The sequence below is a fragment of the Onychomys torridus genome, chromosome 14 (genome assembly GCF_903995425.1).
Source record: "Onychomys torridus chromosome 14, mOncTor1.1, whole genome shotgun sequence".
NCBI lineage: Eukaryota > Metazoa > Chordata > Mammalia > Rodentia > Cricetidae > Onychomys > Onychomys torridus.
Genome location: NC_050456.1, coordinates 44,861,856 through 44,884,233, shown reverse-complemented (window position 1 = coordinate 44,884,233; position 22,378 = coordinate 44,861,856). Strand labels below are relative to the sequence as shown.

The 22,378-nt window shown below is 46.2% G+C and overlaps 1 protein-coding gene across 2 annotated transcripts in view; it reads right to left on the bottom strand.

Annotated features, from left to right (window-relative positions):
- The window catches only part of Mthfd1 (methylenetetrahydrofolate dehydrogenase, cyclohydrolase and formyltetrahydrofolate synthetase 1), a 70,645-nt gene that overhangs the window by 26,571 nt on the left and 21,696 nt on the right, over positions 1-22,378 (bottom strand). Inside the window, exons 3-15 of one of the 2 annotated variants that reach the window (XM_036206547.1) lie at positions 17,001-17,060; positions 16,598-16,651; positions 16,296-16,432; positions 16,087-16,187; positions 13,709-13,845; positions 12,607-12,718; positions 8,013-8,140; positions 7,521-7,618; positions 7,165-7,338; positions 5,401-5,537; positions 3,166-3,212; positions 2,320-2,427; positions 2,088-2,162 (exon numbers count right to left, since the gene is read on the bottom strand). In XM_036206547.1, the coding sequence (XP_036062440.1) occupies positions 2,088-2,162; positions 2,320-2,427; positions 3,166-3,212; positions 5,401-5,537; positions 7,165-7,338; positions 7,521-7,618; positions 8,013-8,140; positions 12,607-12,718; positions 13,709-13,845; positions 16,087-16,187; positions 16,296-16,432; positions 16,598-16,651; positions 17,001-17,060 (1,368 nt within the window). Of the gene's footprint in view, positions 1-2,087; positions 2,163-2,319; positions 2,428-3,165; positions 3,213-5,400; positions 5,538-7,164; positions 7,339-7,520; positions 7,619-8,012; positions 8,141-12,606; positions 12,719-12,827; positions 12,951-13,708; positions 13,846-16,086; positions 16,188-16,295; positions 16,433-16,597; positions 16,652-17,000; positions 17,061-22,378 lie in introns of those variants that run through there. The other variant, XM_036206548.1, reaches the window with a different exon arrangement.

The following is a 22,378-nucleotide window of genomic DNA, read 5'->3' as shown; positions in this document are numbered from 1 at the left end:
GAGGCAGGCGGATCTCTGTGAGTTTGAGGCCAGCCTGGGCTACAGAGTGAGTTCCAGGACAGGCTCCAAGGCTACACAGAGAAACCCTGTCTCCAAAAAAAAAAAAAAGAAAGAATCCTTGAGTGAATTGTCCCCTCTCCCTACTGACAGGAGGTGGCATTAGGAAAGGTAAGGTAACAAGTCTTCAGCTCTTTTCATAGTACCCCACCACCTCACAGGATATAGCTTGATGTACCTGATGCACAGGTTTCTGGGGAGGCAAACAGCTAAGGAATATCAAACTGCTTAAAAGCTACTTAGTATATTCTCAGTGGCCAGCAGAACAAAAACAACAAACAAAAACCCTGATAATGAACAATCAACAGAATTGTAAGTAGAGCAACATGTAAACAACACATCCGGGTAAAGACATCTCCATGGGTTACTCTTGCGGCATCAAAATACAGAGTTAACTGCTCGGGGCTGGACAGATGGTTAAAAACACTTGCTGTTCTTACAGAGGACACAGGTTCAGTTCCCAGCACCAATATGGCAGCTCAGAACTGTCTGTAACTCTAGTTTCAGGGGACCTGATGATCTCTTCTGGCTTCCAAGGGCACCAGACATGCACCCACACACATTAAATAAATATTAAAAACAATAACAATAAACACAACAAAGTTTCAAGGTTTGGGGGTGTAGCTCAGTGGCAGGCAGTGTGCTTAGTAAGTACGTGACCCTGATTATAATCCTCAGTACCACAAGAAAAGATGGGTTGCAAAGAATTAAAAATAAAGTGAATAGAACTGTTGATAAACAGTACACACCATTTAGGAATGCTTACATGTGCACACACATATAAAAACCCTCTCCTTACTTCATTAAAGTTACACAAGAATGTCCCTGTATTATTCCTTTATAGCCACACCTTCCCTTGACCCATGACTCTTGGCATCCAGTGGTCTGATGTCCATTACTACAGTTGTGGCATAAACAGAGGCCTGGCCTATGATACTGGCTTCTTTTATTCAACGTGATTCCTCTGAGAGTCAACCAAGTTGTGCACACCAGCAGCTCATGTCTTTTTATCACACAGATGCACCACAGCTTGCTTAAGCAATCATCCATTGAAGAACAGTGAAGATTTTTCTCACTTTGGGGAGATTTTTAATGGAGTCATTAAAACATTTGTCTATAGGGTTTTGTGTGAACACCAAGTTTCATTTTTCTTGTTAAAAATCGAAGGTGGAATTTCTGGGTTATGTGATAAAACATGTGCTTACTGACGATATAGGATTGGGTGGATTGTTCGGAATGTAAGCACACTTGCTTTGAATGCCCAGTGATCTGGGTTCAATTCCTCAAACCCATGTAAAGCTAGATGTGGTGGTGCACATCTATAATCCTAGTACTCCCACAGTGAGATGGGGGGAGGAGGAGACGGGAGAATTGTATACTGCTTTAGCAGCAGATACAAGAGCAACCCTGCTCCAACACACTGAGAAGTAAGGACTGAATCCCAAAAGCTCTCCCCTGACATCTACATGGTGCTATGACCCACACGTGCCCACACTTAATACACAAACAAATACTTTTTAAATGGCTACATAGGTTAAAGAAATCCCAATAAAATACAGAATTCACTGATTCTCCAGGGTCCTTTATCTATGTCGGGCTAGCATTATTATGCTCATGGAGAGGCAGCCCACAGAGTTTGCTCACGATCCCAGGGCTGGGGAGAGCAGCAATTCAGACTCCAGAAGCTGCACATCTCCATGACGGCACACACCTTTAATCCCAGCACTCAGGAGGCAGAGCCAGGCGGATCTCTGTGAGTTCGAGGCCAGCCTGGTCTACAGTGTGAGAGCCAGGAAAGGCGCCAAAACTACACAGAGAAACCCTGTCTTGAAAAACAAACAAACAAACAAACAAACAAAGCACCTGTTCTCTCTCTTAGCTGAGGGCAGATTGTCAGTGCTCTATTTACTACAGGATCAGTCTCTTATAAGTTATATAAAGAAACAGGGGAAAACCCCTACCTTCAATCCCCGTTGTCTTTATCAATTAAGTGTCTTACAATGTCAGCGACCAAGAAGGAAAAAGCTTACCCGTAACCTTCGGACTTGGATATCAGAGAACTTTCTTACTCCATTGACTGAAGGTACCAAGCGATTAAAAAGAGCCTTGGAGAAAGGGAAGAGAAGAGCTTTAGATGGGGTGGGGGGTCCCCACTGTCACATCACCTGCCTCAGCACCCAAAGGACCAACACTAACCGACTCTGGCACTTCCCCATCTCACTCACTCACTCACACACACATACACACCCCTCTGCATCCTACCTTGTCTGTCTGGGTCAGCTCATGAAACATCCGAGCATCGATGGCCGCAGCCACAAGGTTATTAGCTGCAGTGATGGCGTGGATGTCACCAGTGAGGTGGAGATTAAACTACAAAAGAGCAGAAGCCACAGCTGACCCCTCCTCCTCCCACAACCTCCTGCACTAACACCAGTGGGTGCTGGCTGAAGCCCAGCTAGTGGACAGGCTCCTAAGTGGGTTTCTCTATGGAAAGCAAATGCCTGAAACCAGGCATGGTGGCTTATGCCTGTCACCCCAGCACTCAGGAGGCTGAGAGAGGACTGTCATCAGTTCAAGGCCAGCCTGAGCTACACAGGGAGCACTGGAAACTATTTATTTGCTTTAAAGAACAATGCCCAGTTGGTGATCTGCCCCTTGAAACAACTCCTCCCAAAGAAAGAATGAGCAGTTCTCCACAAAAGCGTCCAGAGAACGGAGCACAGAGAACAGGGCACCCCCCACCCCCGAGATCAGCAGAGGCTCAACAAACAAGAAGGAGCACAGACCGCTGCTCCCCTCAGGGTCCCTCCACTACTCCTGTGTCACGAGGACTCTGGTGTTTCTAGAGAGCATGCAGCATGTGTTCACCTGCTCAAAATGATTATCCCCACTGAAAGGCAGACCCGGAGACCAAGCTATTGTCACAACACAAATAAAGATGCTTTTGTTTAATGTGTTGTTCCTGCCAAGAAACAAGTGGATTGTCCACTAGTATTCTAAAAAAAAAAAAAAAAAATAATAATAATAATAATAATAATAACCCCTCATCTCTGGAGGGGAAAAGCTATCATACAGAGTCAAGTTGAGTCAAACCCTGGATTGCTTTACCTCTTCCATAGGAATGACCTGGGAATAGCCACCTCCTGCAGCGCCACCTAGAGGACAGACCAAGGGTGGGGACTCATGTTAACGCGCTGCTCCATGACTTGGAATCCAAAGACCAAACAAACCGGTTTCCGCAACTCCTAAGCATACTGTTTGTTTACTTTCTAGTCATTTGGACAGATGTGAGCCATTGTTTTCTAATTTCCCTCTCCGCACTAAAACATTTCATCGTGTTCACGCCGAGCAGTCTCTCAATTGAAGTCTGAGTGCAGATGACAAAGCTGTAAACGCACACATACATACCTACTTATTATCTTTAGAAATAAGTTCCCTGTGATTCCTAACATACTAAAAATCCCAGGTGACAGCGACATAAAGGCAAGCCTGTTTAAATTCCTACTCTTACAAAGCTACTCTGGCTTCCAAAAAAGGAATCCGGAAGGTACACATCTAACCCAGAGACACCGACTCTTCCAGAATAGAAGAAAGACATATATTAGAAAACAGCTGAGCTGCTGGTGCTCTGCTGGCCTGTGTGGTTAACAAAATGCTGGTCAAGATGTCCAACGTGCCAGAACACCAGGTAAGACAAATGTCAGCGTGAAGAACAGATCTGATCTCAGCGAGGAAGAGACTGTGCAGAGAGAAAAATTCAGTAAGAGAACAATGTGGTGAACAATGGGGTTCTCTAGTCAGAATAAGGGAAACGCTCCTGCAGTCAAAAGGGGGATGTTACAAGCTCAAAGGCTCGGCACAGTGGCCAGCCTGGGCTACACAGTGAGTTCCAGGCCAGCCTGAACTACCCGGAAGGACCTTGTCTCAAAGATAAAATGAAGGTAACAAACAGAAGAAGTCAAACCTGGCAGGAGGGAAGAGGTGTGCCTGTTGAGAACATTTGCATTAATTACTGGAACAAGCAGAACATGATACCTCGTCATCCAGCACATGAAAAAGCCATAATTAATAAAAATCGTTTCAATTAAAAGAGTCTGTTTTGAAAGCAGAGGCAAACCTGTCTAGGAAAACATAGAGGGGTAACGGGAGGGGGAAGAGTGGAGAAAAGGGAGGGTATGGGGTGTGGGGTACGCCACACATATTTGTGTCAAGGTGTCCTTACACAGCACAGCACCGTGTACAAAGAGTATGCACAAAGAAAGCAAAAGCAAAAACCGAAGCATGTGTGAGTGTGCAGCTCAGTGGCAGTGTTTGCCTAGCAAGTGTGATGCTCTGAATTGAGTCCCAACCAATGTATGCAAAATAAACACTAAATAAAATAAATAAATTACCTGGAAAAAAGAAAGACAGTAAAAGAGCATCATTCCAAACCACGGTGACCAAAATTAGCAGGTTAAATATAGTTCCGAACTAGTGTTCTCCCCTAATCTAAAGGGTGTGTAGTGGCTTAGAGCTGGAAACTGGCCAAGAGTTGCTGTGGTCTGAGTTATAGCGGCTCTCAACCTTCCTAATGCCCTGACCCTTTCATACATTTCCTCATGTTGTGGTGACCACCCCTACAACCATAAGATTATTTTGTTGCTACTTGACAACTGTAATCTTGCTACTGTTATGAATCGTAATGTAAATATCTGACATGCGACCCCATAGCTGTGGGGGTAAAGGTGCTTGTTGCCAAGCCTGACAACCACAGTCTGATCTCTAGGATCCATATGGCGGAAAGAGAGAAAAATTAAGGAGGTTGTCCTCTGACCAACATACGAGGCCATGGCATAAACACATAAACAAACAAGCAAATAAATGTAAAATGGTGCCTTTAACCAAGTTACCAATGAGGTTCCATTCTGCTATCATAAAGCGGTGATGCTACCATCTCACATGGGAAGAAAGAATGAGGCATACACAAAGTGCTGAGCCCAATACCCAACACAAAGCATACACTGAACAGGGTCAGGCTTTACTCATTCAGTGGGGCTGGTCTGTTTCAATGGAAGCCTTGGATCAGCAGCCATGAGTTCCTTTATTGCTACTGTGACAGCAGAGTGGATGTCTCGGTCAAATAAAAGCCCTTTGAACTCCATTTTACACATCCCTGTGTCTACCAAAAGTCGTAAGTCTTGGGGTACCGATGAAAGCCTCCCTCAAATGCATCACAACACAAATGTCTGAAGTGAATACTCCAGCTGTCAAATGAGCTGAAGCCTCCATAAGCGACCATGGGTAAAGTCAGTCTGCGAGGACCAATGGAAGGGCAGGGAGGCAGGTCCCTCTGGCCACAAGTACCTTTTATTCCAAAGGTGGGGCCCTGAGAAGGCTGTCGCACACACGCAAAGACATTCTGATTCAGGTGGGCGCCGAGGGCTTGCACCAGCCCGATTGTGGTGGTACTTTTCCCTTCTCCCAGGGGTGTCGGGGTTATTCTTCAAGAAGAGAGCAAAAGACAATAGAATTAATGTCACTCGAATCACTGGACACTCTAGAGACAACTCCTAGAGAGATGGCTTAGCAGCTAAGGGCGCTTGCCGCTCTTCAAGAAGACTGAGTTTGGGTACCTAACAAGCCAAGGCTTGCAGTCCCCCATAACTTAGCCCAGGAGAATCCTGTATGCTCTTCTGGCCTCTGTAGATGCGCACACAAAAAATATAAAGAAAAAAATTATTAAAAAAAAGGGGGTTGGGGATTTAGCTCAGTGGTAGAGCACTTGCCTAGCAAGAGCAAGGCCCTGGGTTCGGTCCTCAGCTCCGGCACAAAAAAAAGAAAGAAAGAAAGAGAGAGAGAAGAGAAGAGAAGAGAAGAGAAGAGAAGAAGAAGAGAAGAGAAGAGAAGAGAAGAGAAGAGAAAAGAAAAGAAAAAAAAGGAACAGAAACCCTGAGAGATCTTTTTCTAAGACTTGTTGTGATTTTCAAACACTTAAAGACAAAAAACTGGGCCTACCAGATGACTCCACATCAAAGCCTCATCCTGAGTTCTATCCGGACCCCGTATAAAGGTGGAATGAAAGAACCAACTCCACAAAACCGTCCTTCCGCTGCCACACAAGCAGCCCTACATGCATGTATCATGTATGTACACAATAATACAAAAGAGCTTTAGCTCTACTCACTATAAGAAATATAATTGACACCTGACCCTGTTATCCTGTAGTTTTTTTTAAGTTCCTTTTATAAAAATTTACTTTTTATTTCACGTGTATGGGTGTTTTTGTCTGGATATGTATGCGTATCACATGTTTGCAATACATGTGGAGGCCAGAAGAGGGCATCAGATTCCTCAGGACTGGAGTTACAGACAGTTGTGAGCCTCCATATGGACACTGGGAACTGAACCCTGGTCCCCTGAAAAAGCAGCCAGTGACCTTTTTTTTCCCCCCGAGACAGGGTTTCTCTATATAGCTTTGGTACCTGTCCTGGATCTCACTCTGTAGACCAGGCTGGCCTCAAACTCACAGAGATCCATCTACCTATCTCCCAAGTGCTGGGATTAAAGGCGTATGCCACCAATGCCCGGCTACAGCCAGTGCTCTTAATCACTGAGCCATCTCTCCAGCCCTTTCTCCCCCTTAAAAAAAAAAAGATTACTTATTTGTTCTTATTTATGTGTATGAGTGTTTTGCCTGCATGCATGTAAGTGCACCGTATGAATTGCTAAAGAGGCCATCAGATCCCCTAGAATTGCTTCTTTAGGAGTCTGTGGGCAACCCCCCGCCCACACACACACACACTCTCTCTCATAAACTAAAGAAATAAAACCTTAAAACAGCAGGTCTGGATGGTGGCGGCGCATGCTTTTAATCGAAGCATTCTGGAGGCAGAGGCAAGATGATCTCTGAATTCAAGGCCGGCCTGATCTACAAAGAGATACCAAAACAGCCAGGGCTACACAGAGAAGTCCTGTCTCAAAAACACAAAACAAACAAACAAAAAACACCAACAACAAAAGACTGAGCTAACCGCTCTTCCACACAGGTGTCCTAAGTGTAAATGCCACCACTGCTGATAATGGACAGGCCGCTTGTAGAAGACTCTGCAGGCCACGGGACACACGTACCCAGTCACTACCACGTATTTCCCATCGGGCTGGCGCTTCAGGCGTTCTAGTGCCGACAGCAAGACTTTGGCCTTTGTTTCTCCATACAATTCCACCTCCTCTGTGAGAAGCCCAATTTCTCGGGCCAGGTTACAGATGGGCTTTGGTTTGCAAGATCGCGATATATCAATGTCACTTTAAAAACACAAAGATGGGTGTCGATCTTTAGTTACTGCATTTAATGAACCCCACAAGTAACATCCTCCTCCACCATCCATCTACCGCTGTCAGTAGAAGCAGCCACAGACCCACAGTACGTAGCAGTTGAAGCCCCACCAGCCACAAAGGAGTTCTAACCAAGGGCATCTCATTCTCACCTCGGAACTGGTGTCTTGAGGCTGAGCTTGTTGTACTGAATTGTCCACTTTCCTGGCTTAAACTTCTCCAAGAAACGCTGTGCGCTCTCTACTGTGCTCTGGGCAAAGCGACAGACATGGAGATTGGAGAGATCAACAGTTTGACTCCACAATCAGGTCCAAGGCCCAGGTCCTTACATTCGAGTCCCCAACTGAACCAGTTCACCATTACCCTTGAAAAGCACCTCAAATAGGAGTGAGTGAGGAGGCGCCATGCTCTGGGGCTTCTGTCTCACCCACATCAGCAAGTGGAGAGCCAGGCCGCGCGTGTCTCTACTTCATTCTACATTCCAAAGGCTGCAAAAGGGGCGTCGCTTCCTCTACTAATGTGACAGATACCATTTCTTTGTTCTCTCCCACCATTTCCCCTCAGCGCCTAACTTCTGAGTAGGTCTCGAGAGGTGTCTTCGGGTAGGGAGGTCTTCGGGACAATGAGAACTTTCTGCACCATACCTGCATCAGCATTGCCACGGTCATGGGTCCCACACCACCGGGGACAGGTGTGATAAAGCTCGCCCTCTCCTTGGCCTCGTCATATGCCACGTCGCCAACAACTTTCTTTCCGTTTGGTTTTGTATCGTCTGGTTCAGAAGAGAAAAGAGGAGAAAAAGCCAAGGCCGAGAGTCACAACCATGGTGTTAATCTCCAACTTTAGTGATTACCTATGACAATGTGGTTCCCCCTCACCCCAGAAAAAAGGTCTATGTAAAATGTAGGTGTGTATTAGTCCTGCGAGGCTCAAGTGTCTACTTTAATGAAAGCTACTGGACAGGGCCAGGTGCAGTTCAATGGTAGAACACTGGTCCAGCACGCGTCAGGCCCTGGATTCTATCCCCAGCACCAATGTGAGATAGATAGCAGGTGTTCTCTATTTTCTAGGGGGAAAATTATATTCTCCCGAAGACCTCATAAGATGTGTAAATGGCAAGAAATGAAAATGAAGTAATTTAAAAGTAAACAAATAAAATAAATCCTTTTTAAAGGGGGCTTTTCAGATCCCAGAGAATCCTTTTGTAGTCTCTGGTGATAAATCAAATATGTGTTTTATTCTTAAAACTGACGACCTTTTAAAATGTTAATTTGCCAAGGCCTACAAAGGAATTTTTTTTTTTTAGGTATACAAAGCTCTAACTATGTCACAGCTGCCAGATACGGTTTCTACAGCAACTGTCAGCAGTTAGTGAGCTCCAGGCAGGAGCTGAAGGAACAATTCAACAGCCAGTTCCAAAGACAGCAGTTACTTAAATGCTTGCTCAAGGCAAAGAATATAATTACACTTCCCTTAAAAGGACCAGAACTACAAATCTCACCAGCAAAGAATAGTTATTCAAGGGAACAAATGCAGTGATGCACCATTGCTCACTCACACAAAGAACATCCTACACCCTGCTCTGGTGCCCTTCCAGGCTATGCCAGGGTAGGGGCACAGGCCTAGACACTTAAGTCACCCCCGGGAGGGTCTGGTAGAATGGTAGCCACACTGCCACTTCTCTTTGAGGGTGTCTCTGTGGCCAAGAGGAAGTTTTCAGATGTAGCCAAACACAAAACAACCGAGAACCAAGATGGTCCAAAGATACAAAGGCCTGACACACACCTGCTCGCAATGTTTTAGGTTGCTGAGAGGCTACAGCGGCACACTGTGACAAGAAAGGTTCTCCTTGTCATCCTCAAAGCCATTTTAAAATGCTAAGGAGGTGGGAAGGATGGTTCATAAAGCAAAAGCAGAGCCAGGGGAACCACACAAGCTGAGTGAGTCAGAGCCCCAGAACCCACGTAAGATGCTCTATCCCTGTCATTCCAACACTTCTAGGGTGAGCTGGAGACAGGAAACTAGGGGGCCAGCTAGTCTGTGGTAGACAGAACGGCCGAAAGAAAACCACCTCACCAAGGTGAAGGCAATAACCACTTCCAGGAAGTTACCCTCTGACTTCCACATGCACCCAGCGCCTGCACACAGCGACCAAACACTGTAAGAGCCGACTCAATGGCCTGCTGCCGGAGGGGATAAGCGCCTCACAGAAGATGTGTGGTCAGCGGGAAAGGGACCGCTTATCAGCACTGCGGTTATCCATTCCCAACCCCAGACTCTCTCTGTCAATGGAAAGGTCCAAGCATAGAATTCATTGGAGTTTGATCTTGACATTTAATTTGGAGACCCCTAACCATAGAGGCCAGTACAGAAGCTATTACACTGGGTGAGCGGAGACTAGATCTGGGCGTGACAGGGAATCCCTTCTTTTCATATCCCTTCTAAATAAAACATCAGCACTTTTCAAACTACTTTTTCTAGGAAGCTAAGCAGGAAAAACACATTCGCAAGTTCTGACCAATACTTTCCTCACTCTGCTCGATTCCTAAAACGTATTCTTTTGAGGTGACTGGAGATGTGGCTCAATGGCAGAGCGTTGGCCCTGAATGTGCAAGGTCCTGAGTTTGATTCCCCAACCCTGCAAATCGACATTTAAAAACTAGAAAAATAGATGCATTAATGTATGCATTAATTCATTCATTGCTAAAGCGATGTATTCCTTTTATCCTTGAGTGGATCACACAAACAACTCTTCTCTTTTTAATAAGATAAAACCCAGAGTCTAGTGCTTGCTAAGCTCCTGTCCTACCGCTGAGAATCAATTCTTGAGCAAACAATTTAAAAAATAGGAAGCAAGAAGTGGCCCAGGGGTGGACTAGATTGCTTCATCCAATGAAGACATTCCAAGAAGCCTACCTTTGGCCTATAGTTCAGGGATTTTACCATTCTCAGAGAACAACAGTGTGGCCTTACTAAAATGTATGTGCCCCTATGCCTAGGATTGGTGAAAATATCAATGACACCTATGCGATTTCACCATTTACGTGAGAAATCAATGTTTAGAAATCAAAAGTTTCGGACATATCCACAGAATTCTAGATCCTGACCCAGGTTTGTTTGTTCGTTTTGTTTCGTTTTGTTTTTTTTTTCAATCTCTAAAAAATCTCCCTCTCCCTGAAGTAATATGGATCAAATCCAGTGTATAACACAAACTAGGCAAACTCTTATCACTGAGCTGTACCCCCCCAGCCCATGTTTTTCTTTTCTGTCTCACGGCTCATCTTTTTTTTTTTTTCCAGTTTTTTTGAGACAGGGTTTCTCTGGAACTCACTCTGTAGACCAGACTGCCCTTGAACTCACAGAGATCTGCCTGGCTCTGCCTCCCGAGTGCTGGGATTAAAGGCGTGCGCCACCACTGCTCACTTTTTTTTTTTTTGAAACCGCCCATAGTAGTTTATGATCCACAGATGTGCGCAGACTGAGCTTAGATGTCACATTGCAAGTGTTCACAGTGGGGGGATCAGGAGAGCGACTTCTTCCGCACCCGTTGGATAATTACACCCAGAAAATGAGTGATCAATTATGAGCTACTGTCTTAAAAGCGAGGCCGAGTGGGAGGGAGGTTAGAAATGGGGAGAACTTGACAGTGACTAATGCTCCTGGCAGCTCAGTGTCTGCATTTTAAACTTCAGATGGGAAGCGAGAAAAAGAAAAAAAATGATCTTTGCTGCAGCTCGCCCCAACAACAGATCTGATGCTAGTGTCAGAAGGCAGGGTGCAGGACAAGGCAGCGCCGAGACCACTGAGGGGCTGACTGCGGACACAGGCACACCCAAAACACTGAGTGCTGTGTGATCAGAGCAAGGAGAGAAGGGTTTTCAGAAGACAAAGGTCATCCCTGGGTGACAGGAAATCAGACATGGCTTAGGAAGAACTGACGGAGAGAAGTCAGGAAGCTATTTAAATTCCAAGTACAGAGAAGGGTACTTGCTGGCATAGTTCAATGGGAGAGCACTGGTTCAGTGCATACAGTCCTGTGCTCAGCATGTACACCCACAAAATGAATGAATGAATGAATGAATGAATGAACAGGTGGAGTCCAGAACTGGGCCATACGCACTCAGAGCCCAAGGCCTGCCACAACACTCAATGCACTGAAGTAGTTACTAAATTAGTAACTGTTCCTTTCATCAGAATACATACATATATACATACATACACACACACACACACACACACACACACACACACACACACACACACACACACATACATACATAGGTATTCCTGTAATGTTCTTGGAAATTCTTTTGAAAGAACAACCTGCCGCACAGACAGGAGATGGTTCAGTGGGTAAAAGCGCTTGTCACCAAATTTGATGCTGTAAGTTCAAATCTGATAAGTGGAGGTTACCAAGAGACTAACAAGCAAGTAGTGTCATTAGTTAGCATGGACACAGGTGACAAAGGCATGGTTCCTGTCCCAAGTGGGAGGATGTGGGACAGAGAAAGGTGTCACAAGATTTCATCAAGCCACTCAGGGTGGCAAACAATTTAAAATTCATTAACTGTTGAGGTGTGGTGATGCTCGACATTAATCCTAGCACCCTGGAGGCAGAGGCAGGCATATCTCTGGGAGTTCAGGGCCATCCTGGTCTCTACAGTGATTTCCAGGCCAGCCAAGACTACAGAGTGAGAACCTGTCTTAAGAACAACCTCAATGACTGGTTAGTAGTACTTTTCCATTCAATATTTTTAGACCACAGTTGACCATGAGTAACTGAAACCAGGGAAAGCAAGATCATCAATAAGGGAAAACTATTGTAGCACATCATTCACGTCTATCTGTTGCCTCTGTTAAAATAAAAGGTGACTGTTACATAAAGGTAGACCAGCAGCCAGATGAGCACACCTCTATAGTCCCAGCATTCAGGAGGCTGGCACAGGACACCTGTGAAGTCAAGGCCAGGTTGTCTACAGGAAGAGACTGTTATCTCAAGTAAATAAACAGACAGACAGACAGATAAACAAACAAGCAAGCAGCAATACACCTGCCTCCTCTCCCACTCTCTCTGGACTAAGTCAACTGAGGATAGCATAGAACAGTGGGGAGCCATACCTCTGACCCGAGACAGGACAGCTCCCAAACGACAACCACTCACCTCCTGACAAAGCCTGTCTCACTAAGCCCCAGTACTTGATATAAAACCTGAAGTTTTCCAGCTCCAGCACCACTCACCGGGAACGTAGTTGATCCCACAGTCAATGACGACAGCCCCGGGCTTGATCCAGTCCCCTTTCACCATCTCAGGCTGCCCTGTGGCAACCACAAGAATGTCTCCTTTATTTACCTAGGGGAAGAGAGGGAAGGAAGACTTCAGAGACTTAGTAATCAAATGCACGCGCGCGCGCGTGCACACACACACACACACACACACACACACACACACACACACACACCTAGAATGGAAAGGAAAATCCTGAGCTGTGGTATTAAATCTTGAGTTATCAACAACACTTTCAGGGATACTGGCTAAGGTCTCCAGTGCAAAGCACAGAGCTGCTGCTGACCCATCCCAGGCTGTGCTCAGTCCTATAACGCCAGAAGCCTCCTTTCCTAGTTATTTCCCCTAATGGGAAAGGCAATGAGAACCTGTGGGGGCTGGGGAGCACAGGTCTGGAGCCAGACTCAGGACAGCGTTCCTGGTTATGTAACCCTGGAGAATGAATGCACTCTCTTTTCTGGGATGTGAGGGCTACCACCATCACCATAGAACAGTTTAAGAATATTAAAGAGGGGGTGCCAGGCCTCCATCTTGTTCTCTGCCCACATACAAAACTACACCACTAACAAGGACACGGCTGTGCGAATGAACATTCTTGGATCAGGAATACAAAACAAGCTGCCAGGGCTAAGGATGTAGCTCTGTGGTAAAATACCTCCCTCCTGTAAGGGGTTCAACTCGGCCTAACCACAAAAATAACAATAATAAAGCAACAGAGAACAGGCAGCTGAAGATGCCCACTGCCCACAACCTCTTCCCAAGCGCCTCCATTCCCACAGGCCAACAACATCATGCCTGGGTGATCTGCACATGATGTAATTTCACTGCCTGGCATTATTCCCTGCATAATACTGCTAAACCCTGTGTGCCAAGGGGCAGAGTGGTGTAAAAAGTATATGGTCAGAATGAGCTGGATAAACAAATGTGGACAAGTTTATGATCTGAGTTTGTTCCTCCCTCCTGTAAGTGAGACCAGAAGCACAGTGCAGTTGCTGGGGTTCAGGGAGAGAATGCACCCACGCATGCCGGTTGCCTACTGTACTCTGCACCTCCTACCTCTTTGTCCAGATTGGCAGTCTTGGAGTGGCAGGTGGTCACTGTGGCATTGTTCCACAGAAGCAGGTCATGCATGGGGGCACCAACTATTTTACTCCGCCCAACCACCACAGCGTGCCTGCCGGCAATCTGCACCCCTGGAAGAGAAGCCAGCAGGCATCAGAGGTGGAAAAGCAGCTGCCCTCCCTCACACACGCCCCCCGAATGGGAGACAGAGCATAAGCGCACAGAAGCAGATTCTTTGCATCCACCAGAAGTCTTCCTAAGAACGCTCCCTTGGCAATCACCTTCTCAGTTCCAGCCATAGTCTGGGACTTGTACACTGTCCTTCCTGCAGTGGGGTTTGGAGATCTGCTTAGGCCAAGATTTGTTCATTGAGTCATAAGGGAGTGGGAAGCAATCCTACACTCCAAAAAAGAAACCTCGACACACAGCTAACGGCCATATGGAAGTAGTTATCAGATTAAACTACATGAGCAAAATAGTCATGAAAACCATGGTGTATGGAACAGGGTCACAGCACAGGAGGAAATTAGATTAGTATCAGTGAGGCTTTCCAAATTTGGCGAATTTATTCACACAGTTTCTCATCCAAAGTTCTGTCTGGCTGAGGGCCCGAACCACAGGGTTATTTGCAGGGAAGTGACAATGGGAACCGTAAGTGATGGGAAAACCTTTTTGCTGACTCAGCACTTACGCTCCTGCCACTGCATCAACATCCCCCACCCCCAGTACTGGGGACCAAACCCAGGGCCTCAGGCATGAGCTCTTCCACTGAACTATATCCCGAGGCTTGTTTTTATTTTGAGATACTCTCAGTTGCCTGGTTTAGCCCTGATCCATTCTCTCCCTAGCTCAGCCTCGAACTCATGGTCCTGTCTCATGTATCACCAGACCCAGTCTAGTGATGTGCTTTTCAGCACTGATACTTGCTGTCCCACAGAGGTGATGCGTGCTCTACCTCATCCCTGGTCTATGAGATGCAGCCCATGACTGTGAGGAAGGAGCAGTGTGGGAGCTGCGTGGGGTTACCAGGAGGGGGCTGAGAAGGAGCTACCCACACAGAAGGAAGGAGAGAGTTCCGCAACACTCTGCCCAGCCACTCTATCCCATCAAGGCTAAAAAGCTATGAACCTCTGTTTGAGATTTAAACCACACTTCTCAATAATAATACTCTGACATCTCATCATCAATAACCAACATCATCAGAAAACCAGCGCTTAGAGAATGTTAGTGTCATGACCATCCATACTAGAATTGGAGTCCTCACAGTTTGAAATGATTAACAGGTGCATTGGTGGGTTGGAGGCGTGGATCCACTGTAGAACAACCAACTAGCATGCTGGAGTCCCTGGGTTTCATCCTCAGCACTGCAAACCAATCACTATCAATCAATGACCTTACTGTACTAGTGAGGATTCAGCAAAGAGCTGAAGCTACCTTAGGACTCCAGTGGCTTCACTTGTGAGACACTGGGAAGCCACAGCTGCTGCAGCTCACGAGAGTTGTTTCTATAAAGCTGTAATAAACATTGGCTAAACATTCGGAAGAATATAAATTGTAGGTCTGAACTGTCATAGCTGGGCCAAGGCCGCTGGCTGGACCGTCACTGGCCCAGGGCAGACAACGTTCATTAATAATGCTGGCCAAATGCCTCACTTGAAACTTCTAACCTACTTCTTTCTAACAGAACTCATTTCCTTGCAAAAAATAAACTCTGCTAAAAGTATTCATGATGAAACTAAAATACGAAGGTACTAGCTATATAATAAAGTAATGTAGGGCGACTGTTCACGAGATCCGTTCCAGCCATCTGTCTACTGCTGGAACCACAGTAGGGACTTGGTGCTGGCTCCAGGGACAGGAACTTACACTTTTGCACTCTGAATTCTTACTGTCATTTAGGATTCCCACCCCACCCACCTCGACCCAAAATAACTTGCTTTGGATGCACATAACCCTGGCTTCAGATCTTGGTTCTGTTATCTCAGGACAGAAACTCTCTCTCCGGCCTTTTGTCTGTTTGCTTATTTTTGTTTTTAGTGCAGGGAACTGAACCTTAGCCTTTGGTTTTGAGACAAGTTCTCATGTATCCAGGGTGGCCTCAAACTCATGACCCTCCTTCCAAGTTCTGGGATTACAGGTGTTTTTGCAAGTACACTCACTGGCTCTGAGCCTGTTTCCTCACTGTTAAACAAGAGCGTGCATACTCCACAGGGCTGGGGAGAAAACTGAAAGCATTTTCTTCACCTTTTTTCTTTCTTTTCTTTTTGTCAATCAAATCCATTTCTCTAGGGCCCACTTCCTCTGTCTTGCCATGTATGTAGAAGGCTCTCAGGAAACGGCGCCCTCTGGTTGCTGGTTCTGCTCATTTTTACCTGTCTCTCTGATGAGTTCCAAGCATCCTTTGGGTGTGCATGGGATGAAACAGTCACTCAGATCACCTCTGGCGAGTTTCCCAGCGCTGACGCTCGTCAACCTGAAACAAAGTCGTCAAAATAGGGAAGAGGGAAGGGAGCCTCTGTTCTTCAAAAACAAGTGTGGTGTGTGTCCAGAAGAGAAGCGTAGTAAGGAAACCGGCACCTACCCATCCACATCCTTGTCGGGTGCTATAGCGTTGATGACTGCTTCCGTGTTGATGGGATTCTCTGAATCCAAAGGCAGCTGCACTATGAACCCGTGCACAGTGGAGTCCTCGTTCAAGGAGATGACATACTTTAACACCTAAAACAAGTGTTTTACCACACACATGTTGGAAGGGGGAAGAGAGGGATAGGAAGAAGAACCTGGGGGGGGGGTCTTTCATCTGCAAAGTGTATCTCTCACCCCTCAAGTTCCACTAAAGAAGCAGACAGGTCATGAGCTCAGCACGCTCATCCCCACACTCACCTCAGACTCTGTGGACGTTCTCGGTAACTTAATGTGAGTAGCTTTGATCCCGATCTGCAGAAGCAAACACAGGAACTGGGTAAGCGCCCGATACGGGGCCTGTTTCTCTGAAGGACTAGGACACAGGAGGGCCAGGCGTGTTTCACCCGTGTGTGTGGAGAAGAACCAGCCCAGCGCACCACTCACTCATCACCACCACACTCAATCACCACCACACTCATCATCACCCCACATCCACGCACCCGGCTCTCTGGGAAGAAAAGCAAGGAGAAGTGCACAGGGGAGAAGCCTCTGTGCTAGGTCGCCGACTCTGACCTGCTCCACAGTTACATTAGGGTCTGCGGGTGGCAGAGGGGAGGGGTCCCCAGCAGGATGTGGGCCGGGGGTGGTGTTCCGGCTTTACCTCTTCAGCAGCTTTCAGTTTCACATTTATATAAAGATTGGAATCATCTCTGTCGCCAACCTGGAATAATAAATAGATGCAAATCAGACGGTTAGGGAAAGGCAGAGTGTACAGAGAAACTTCTGCAGTTTTAGTTTAGATAAAACGCCTGTTTGAGCCATGGCACTCTTGATGGAGAGAACTTTTATGGAATCAAAGGAGGCTGGGTATGAATACAAGCGGCTGTACTCTGTACCCTCTAACCAGGCTCATACAAACCCATGGACAATGCCAAGAGGAAAAATATGTCAAGCTGGAAGCAATGACGTGGACCTGCAGTTTCAGGCTACTCAAGAGGCTGAAGCAAAAGAGGTGTTTAAACCTATCAGATAACGGCCAGCCTGGGCAATAAGAATGACTCATCTTTAAAAAAAAAAAGGGGGGGGGCTAGAGAGATGGCTCAGTGGTTAAGAGCAACCTTCCAAAGGTTGCGAATTCAATTCCCAGCAACCACATAGTGGCTCACAACCATCTGTAATGAGATCTGGTGCCCTCTTCTGGCCTGCAGGCATACATGCAGGCAGAATATTGCATACATAAATAAATAAATCTTTAAAATAGAAAAAATATATATAAAAAACACAAAGCGGGGGTGGGGAGGGGATATACCTGCTACTGCACCATACCTGAACTGTAAACACGGTGGGAGTGTTATAGGCTACCAGAAATGGGAGTGGCTTAGGACAGGTCAGGTAATTGAAACTGAGAAATTATCATCCGTCCAGAAAGACACCAGAGAGGCAGAAGTTCCCAAAGGCACCGCACACCCTCCTCCTACCCCCTGGGGCCATGGAAAACACTCACGTTCAGCCACACTGCAGTGAAAACTGCTAGAACTGTGAGTTAGCTTATACAGCACAGGACCAGGGAGAGGGCGAACTGGTGCCCACCTCCCAGCAATCAGTGTGGGAGCCGCTGTACCCTTTGAACCCTGACCCCACTCACTGCATCTGTTTCCATCCTGACCATGCTTACAGTTCTTCGCTGCAATCAGCTATCTGTAAAAATCTATGTCACAAATGTTTTCCCATGTTCTGGTGGTCACCATCACTTTTCAGTAAGTCTTGCTTCTCTCCACACTGCAGAGGGCAAAGTAGTGGTTAAGTGAAGTCCTCCGCACAGGACCCAGGCTGATGGAGGCTGGCCTTCATAACATTTCCAGAACTTTCCGTATGGATAGCCTGATGCTGCCTGGGATCTCCCAGCTGCCCTGATTCCCAGCTCTGGTTGTCCCATATCCGCTTGGTTCTTGGCTTTGCTGACTAATTTGAACTTCAAAGGAACTAGGAGAGTCCTATAGGGGAGCTTGTATGTTGGAGGGTTAGCTTTGGATTTTGGTCCTGTCTTCTGTGTGCTAGACAAGTGCAGAGCCTGTATCCCCAAGCTCTGAGCCTCTCACGGAGGAGCTGGTTATATAATGAATGATAGACTAGGTGCAAGAATGTTTGAAGAACATTAAATTCTTGACTGGCAGTCAAGTGGGTGGCTGGTAGACTGGTTCCCCAGAACACAGCTTAATCCCAATATGATTTATCAAGAATGTTACTCAAGCATTTCATCCTGAGTGCTAATCCCTTCCTGCAAACGGATTGTGCATCATACCATCATGAAGACCCAACAAGACAAAAATAAGCCAGATGTGGTGCACACCTGTAATGCTGGCACCCAGCGGGCTGAGCCAAGAGGGAGATTGATATGAGTTTGAGATCAAATTGGGTTTCATGTTGCCCAAACTGGCCAAGAGTCTTTCATGCAGCCAATGCTGGCTCTGATCCTCCTGCCTCTGCCTCTCACAAGCTTGGATTATAAAGGCCGGTTCAACTCCTTTGCAAATGGTTTTTATAATGGGCCAGACAGCACGTATGTTATGTAGTTTCAGACCTTCTCTCCAGCCCCTGCCAAGCCCAAAATAAATATACAGACATTTATATTATTTAAACTGCTTGGCCATTAGCTCAGGCCTACCGTTGTCTAGCTTTTACTTTTATATTTAGCCCATTTCTATTAATTTATACTTTGTCACATGGCTCATGGCTTACCAGTACCTTACATCTCGCTTCTCATGGCAGTGGCTTACAATCTCTCTCCTCCCCTTCCTGTTCCCAGAATTCTCTTTTCTGCTTCTCTTACCTATACTTCCTGCCTGGCTACTGGCCAATCAGCATTTTATTTACACAGAGTGATATCCACAGCAATGTTAGGGTTTGTTTTTTCTTTTCTCTTTAAGACAGGGTCTCACTGTGCAGTCCTGGCTGGCCAAGAACTTGTTTTATAAACCAGGCTGGCCTTGAACTCTCAGATATCTACCTGCCTCTGCCTCAAGCACTGGGCAGAGCATGCACCTCTATACTTTCGGGCACGGAGTTGTAATCCTAGCATTTTTGAGGTAGCTGTGGACTCCAAGGCTCCTGCTACATGAAACCTGGTCCAGACAGACAGATAGACAGACAAGGGAGACAAAACCACAAACCGCCATCTTCTTCCAAAGGAATATACCAAATGGCAGATGACACAGGTACAAAAGGAAGACTGGGGGGGGTCCAGGCTTGGGAGAGCTCAGCCATCTCAGGGGCCATGGTGAGGCCCCAGAGGTTCGTGGAGGTAAAATGGAAGACAAGGAGTGGATCCCCTCACCAGGCTGGGCCATTGGTCAAGGACATGAAAATCAAGTCCCTGGGTGAGATCTCCCTGTCCTCCCTGCCTATGGAGGAATCTGTGATCATGGACATTTTCATGAAAGCATCCCTGGAGGATGAGGTTCTAAAGACCGTGCAGACTTGGGCTACAATGGCCATGTTGGTCTTGGTGTTAAGTGCTTCAAGAAGGTAACCTCTGTCATCCAAGGAGCCATCATCTTGGCCAAGCTTTCCATTGTCCCTCTGCAAAACTGTTACTGTGGAAACAAGATTGGCAAGCCCCATTCGGTCCAAGACCTATAGCTACTTGACGCTCAACTTCAGGAAAGAGACTGTTCACCAAATCTCTCTATCAGGAATTCACTGACCATCTTGTGACTCACACCAGAGTCTCCGTTTAGAGGACTCCAGGCTTCAGCTGTGGCTACCACATGGGGTTTTTATACCAGAAAGTGAGTTAAGTCTGGAAAGGAAGAAAGGAGGGAGGGAGGGAGGAAAGGAGGGAGGGAGGGAGGGAGGGAGGAAGAAACAAAGAAAGAGAAAGAAAGGCAAGCCAACAAGTCTATACTTAGACCAGATCATGAACATCCTGCAGTTTGTGTTGAGTCTGGACAGAGTTGACAGCTGTGCCCATCACCCTGGCTGCTCGGATGTCCTTTAAGAGAATGCTAATGAGCTTGAGGTCCCCCAGACTGCTGGCCAGGCTAAGTAGAACATTTTTAGTGTAGAGAGACCTGTGGCTATCTTTACAGCTCCATCTGTTATCCCTCAATCTCATCGCCTCATGACTTCTAGATAAAACTCTAGAAAGGTCCAAAGTTGATATGTTTAGCCTCTATGAACTCTGTAGACTGGCTTGGTATAGCCCGCCTACCTGATCGCCGATCTATGTATTTTATAAACATGTGACTGATGGCTTTCTTTGTGACTATACAAGTTCATGTAACCTTCCCATAGTGGAAACTCATTCTGATCCAAGGAACAAATCATTTGAATGCCTGAATCATTTGAATCCATATTTTCTGACCTATCACAGTTGCTTGTAAAGGGCTCAGAATAAACTGTTTTCTTATTTCCTTGAGGATAGTTAAAATTTCTTTTTTTTTTTAGATACGGTTTCTCTATAGCTTTGGAGCCTGTCCTGGAACTCACTCTGTAGACCAGGCTGGCCTTGAACTCACAGAGATCCACCTACCCCTGCCTCCCAAGTGCTGGAATTAAAGGCATGTACCATCAGCGCCCAGTGAGTAGAGTTGATTTTTATGGTAACAAATGGGAAAAACAAGCAGGTTTTGGAACCAGTACTTGGTTGGGATGCTAAACTCATCCTTTCTGACTGGCTTTGGGCAAGCCCCCCAAGATGTTTGGGGTATCAATTAATGTTAGGACAGCTTTTACCTTATAGGGGCAATATAACAATTAGTACAGTCACACATACAGAGGACCTCTGAACCAGAATAAACACTTATCTATGTAAGTAGTAATGCCAACTCATCAGTAAAGAGGGAGTGTAGTCTGGTGTGCTAGGATGAGTTCTGTATTGTATCAAGAGTTTACTGCTGGAGAGATGGCTCAGAGGTGAAGAACACTTGTTGCACTTCCAGAGAACCTGGATTTGATTCCCAGTACCCACATGGCAGCTCACAGGCATCTGTGAACCCTAGTTCCAGGGGATTCAGTGGTCTCTTCTAGCCTACAGAGATACCAGGCATGCATGTGGTACACAGACGTACATGCAAGCTCATTCATACACTTAAAAAAAGGATGAAGGTGTTTAGGCTAGAAACAGGAACCGCCATGAGGGTGACCCCAAGTGGGAGGGACAGGGGTCTAAAGCAGAGAACAGATTCCAAGATCCAGGAAGCAGATTCCACAGCACAATAGCCCTATGGGAATGAGATTTTGTTTTGTTTCGGAGACATGGTCTCTCCCAAGAACAGGCTGCCCTTGAACTACTAGCCTCTGGCAGTGTTGGGATTATAGGCGTGCACCACACAGGCTTTCGATAGAGATGACCTTAGACCTCTGGCAGGAGTGTGTAGGAAGATGTCAAAACCAGAGGGCAAAAAAGACAAGAGGTCTGGAAAAGATGTGATGACAATTTTATGTAGCCAAAGAGCCAGCCTGGAGTACTCATACCACGGCTTCATCGCTAAAAGACACAAGCAGCAAGGGTTGTTAGGCCACAGTAGACACTTGCAAACTCAATAAATCTGAGGTAAATTTAAAGATTATTGCTAAGAAAAGGTTTGGCAGGCTGAAGAGATGGCTCAGAGGTTAAGAGCACCGACTGCTCTTCCAGAGGTCCTGAGTTCAATTCCCAGCACCCACATGATGGCTCACAACCATCTGTAATGAGATGTGGTGCCCTCTTCTGCATAAATAAATAAATAAATAATAAATAAATTAAGGAAGGAAGGAAGGAAGGAAGGAAGGAAGGAAGGAAGGAAGGAAGGAAAAAAAGGTTTGGCTAGAAGAAGAAATTGTGCTGGGTACGGTGGCACACAGCTGTAATCCCAGCACTTGGGAGGTAGAAACAGAAGAATTAGATGTTCCAAGCCACCGAGTCTGAGACACACAAGACCCTTTCAAAACAAAACATATACCGGAGGAGGAAGAGAAAAGGAGAAATCACAACTTAAAGCGCTTACTTGGCTTTCTTTGCAAGTCTATAATGAAGCACACTTCACAAAGCAGGGGTTG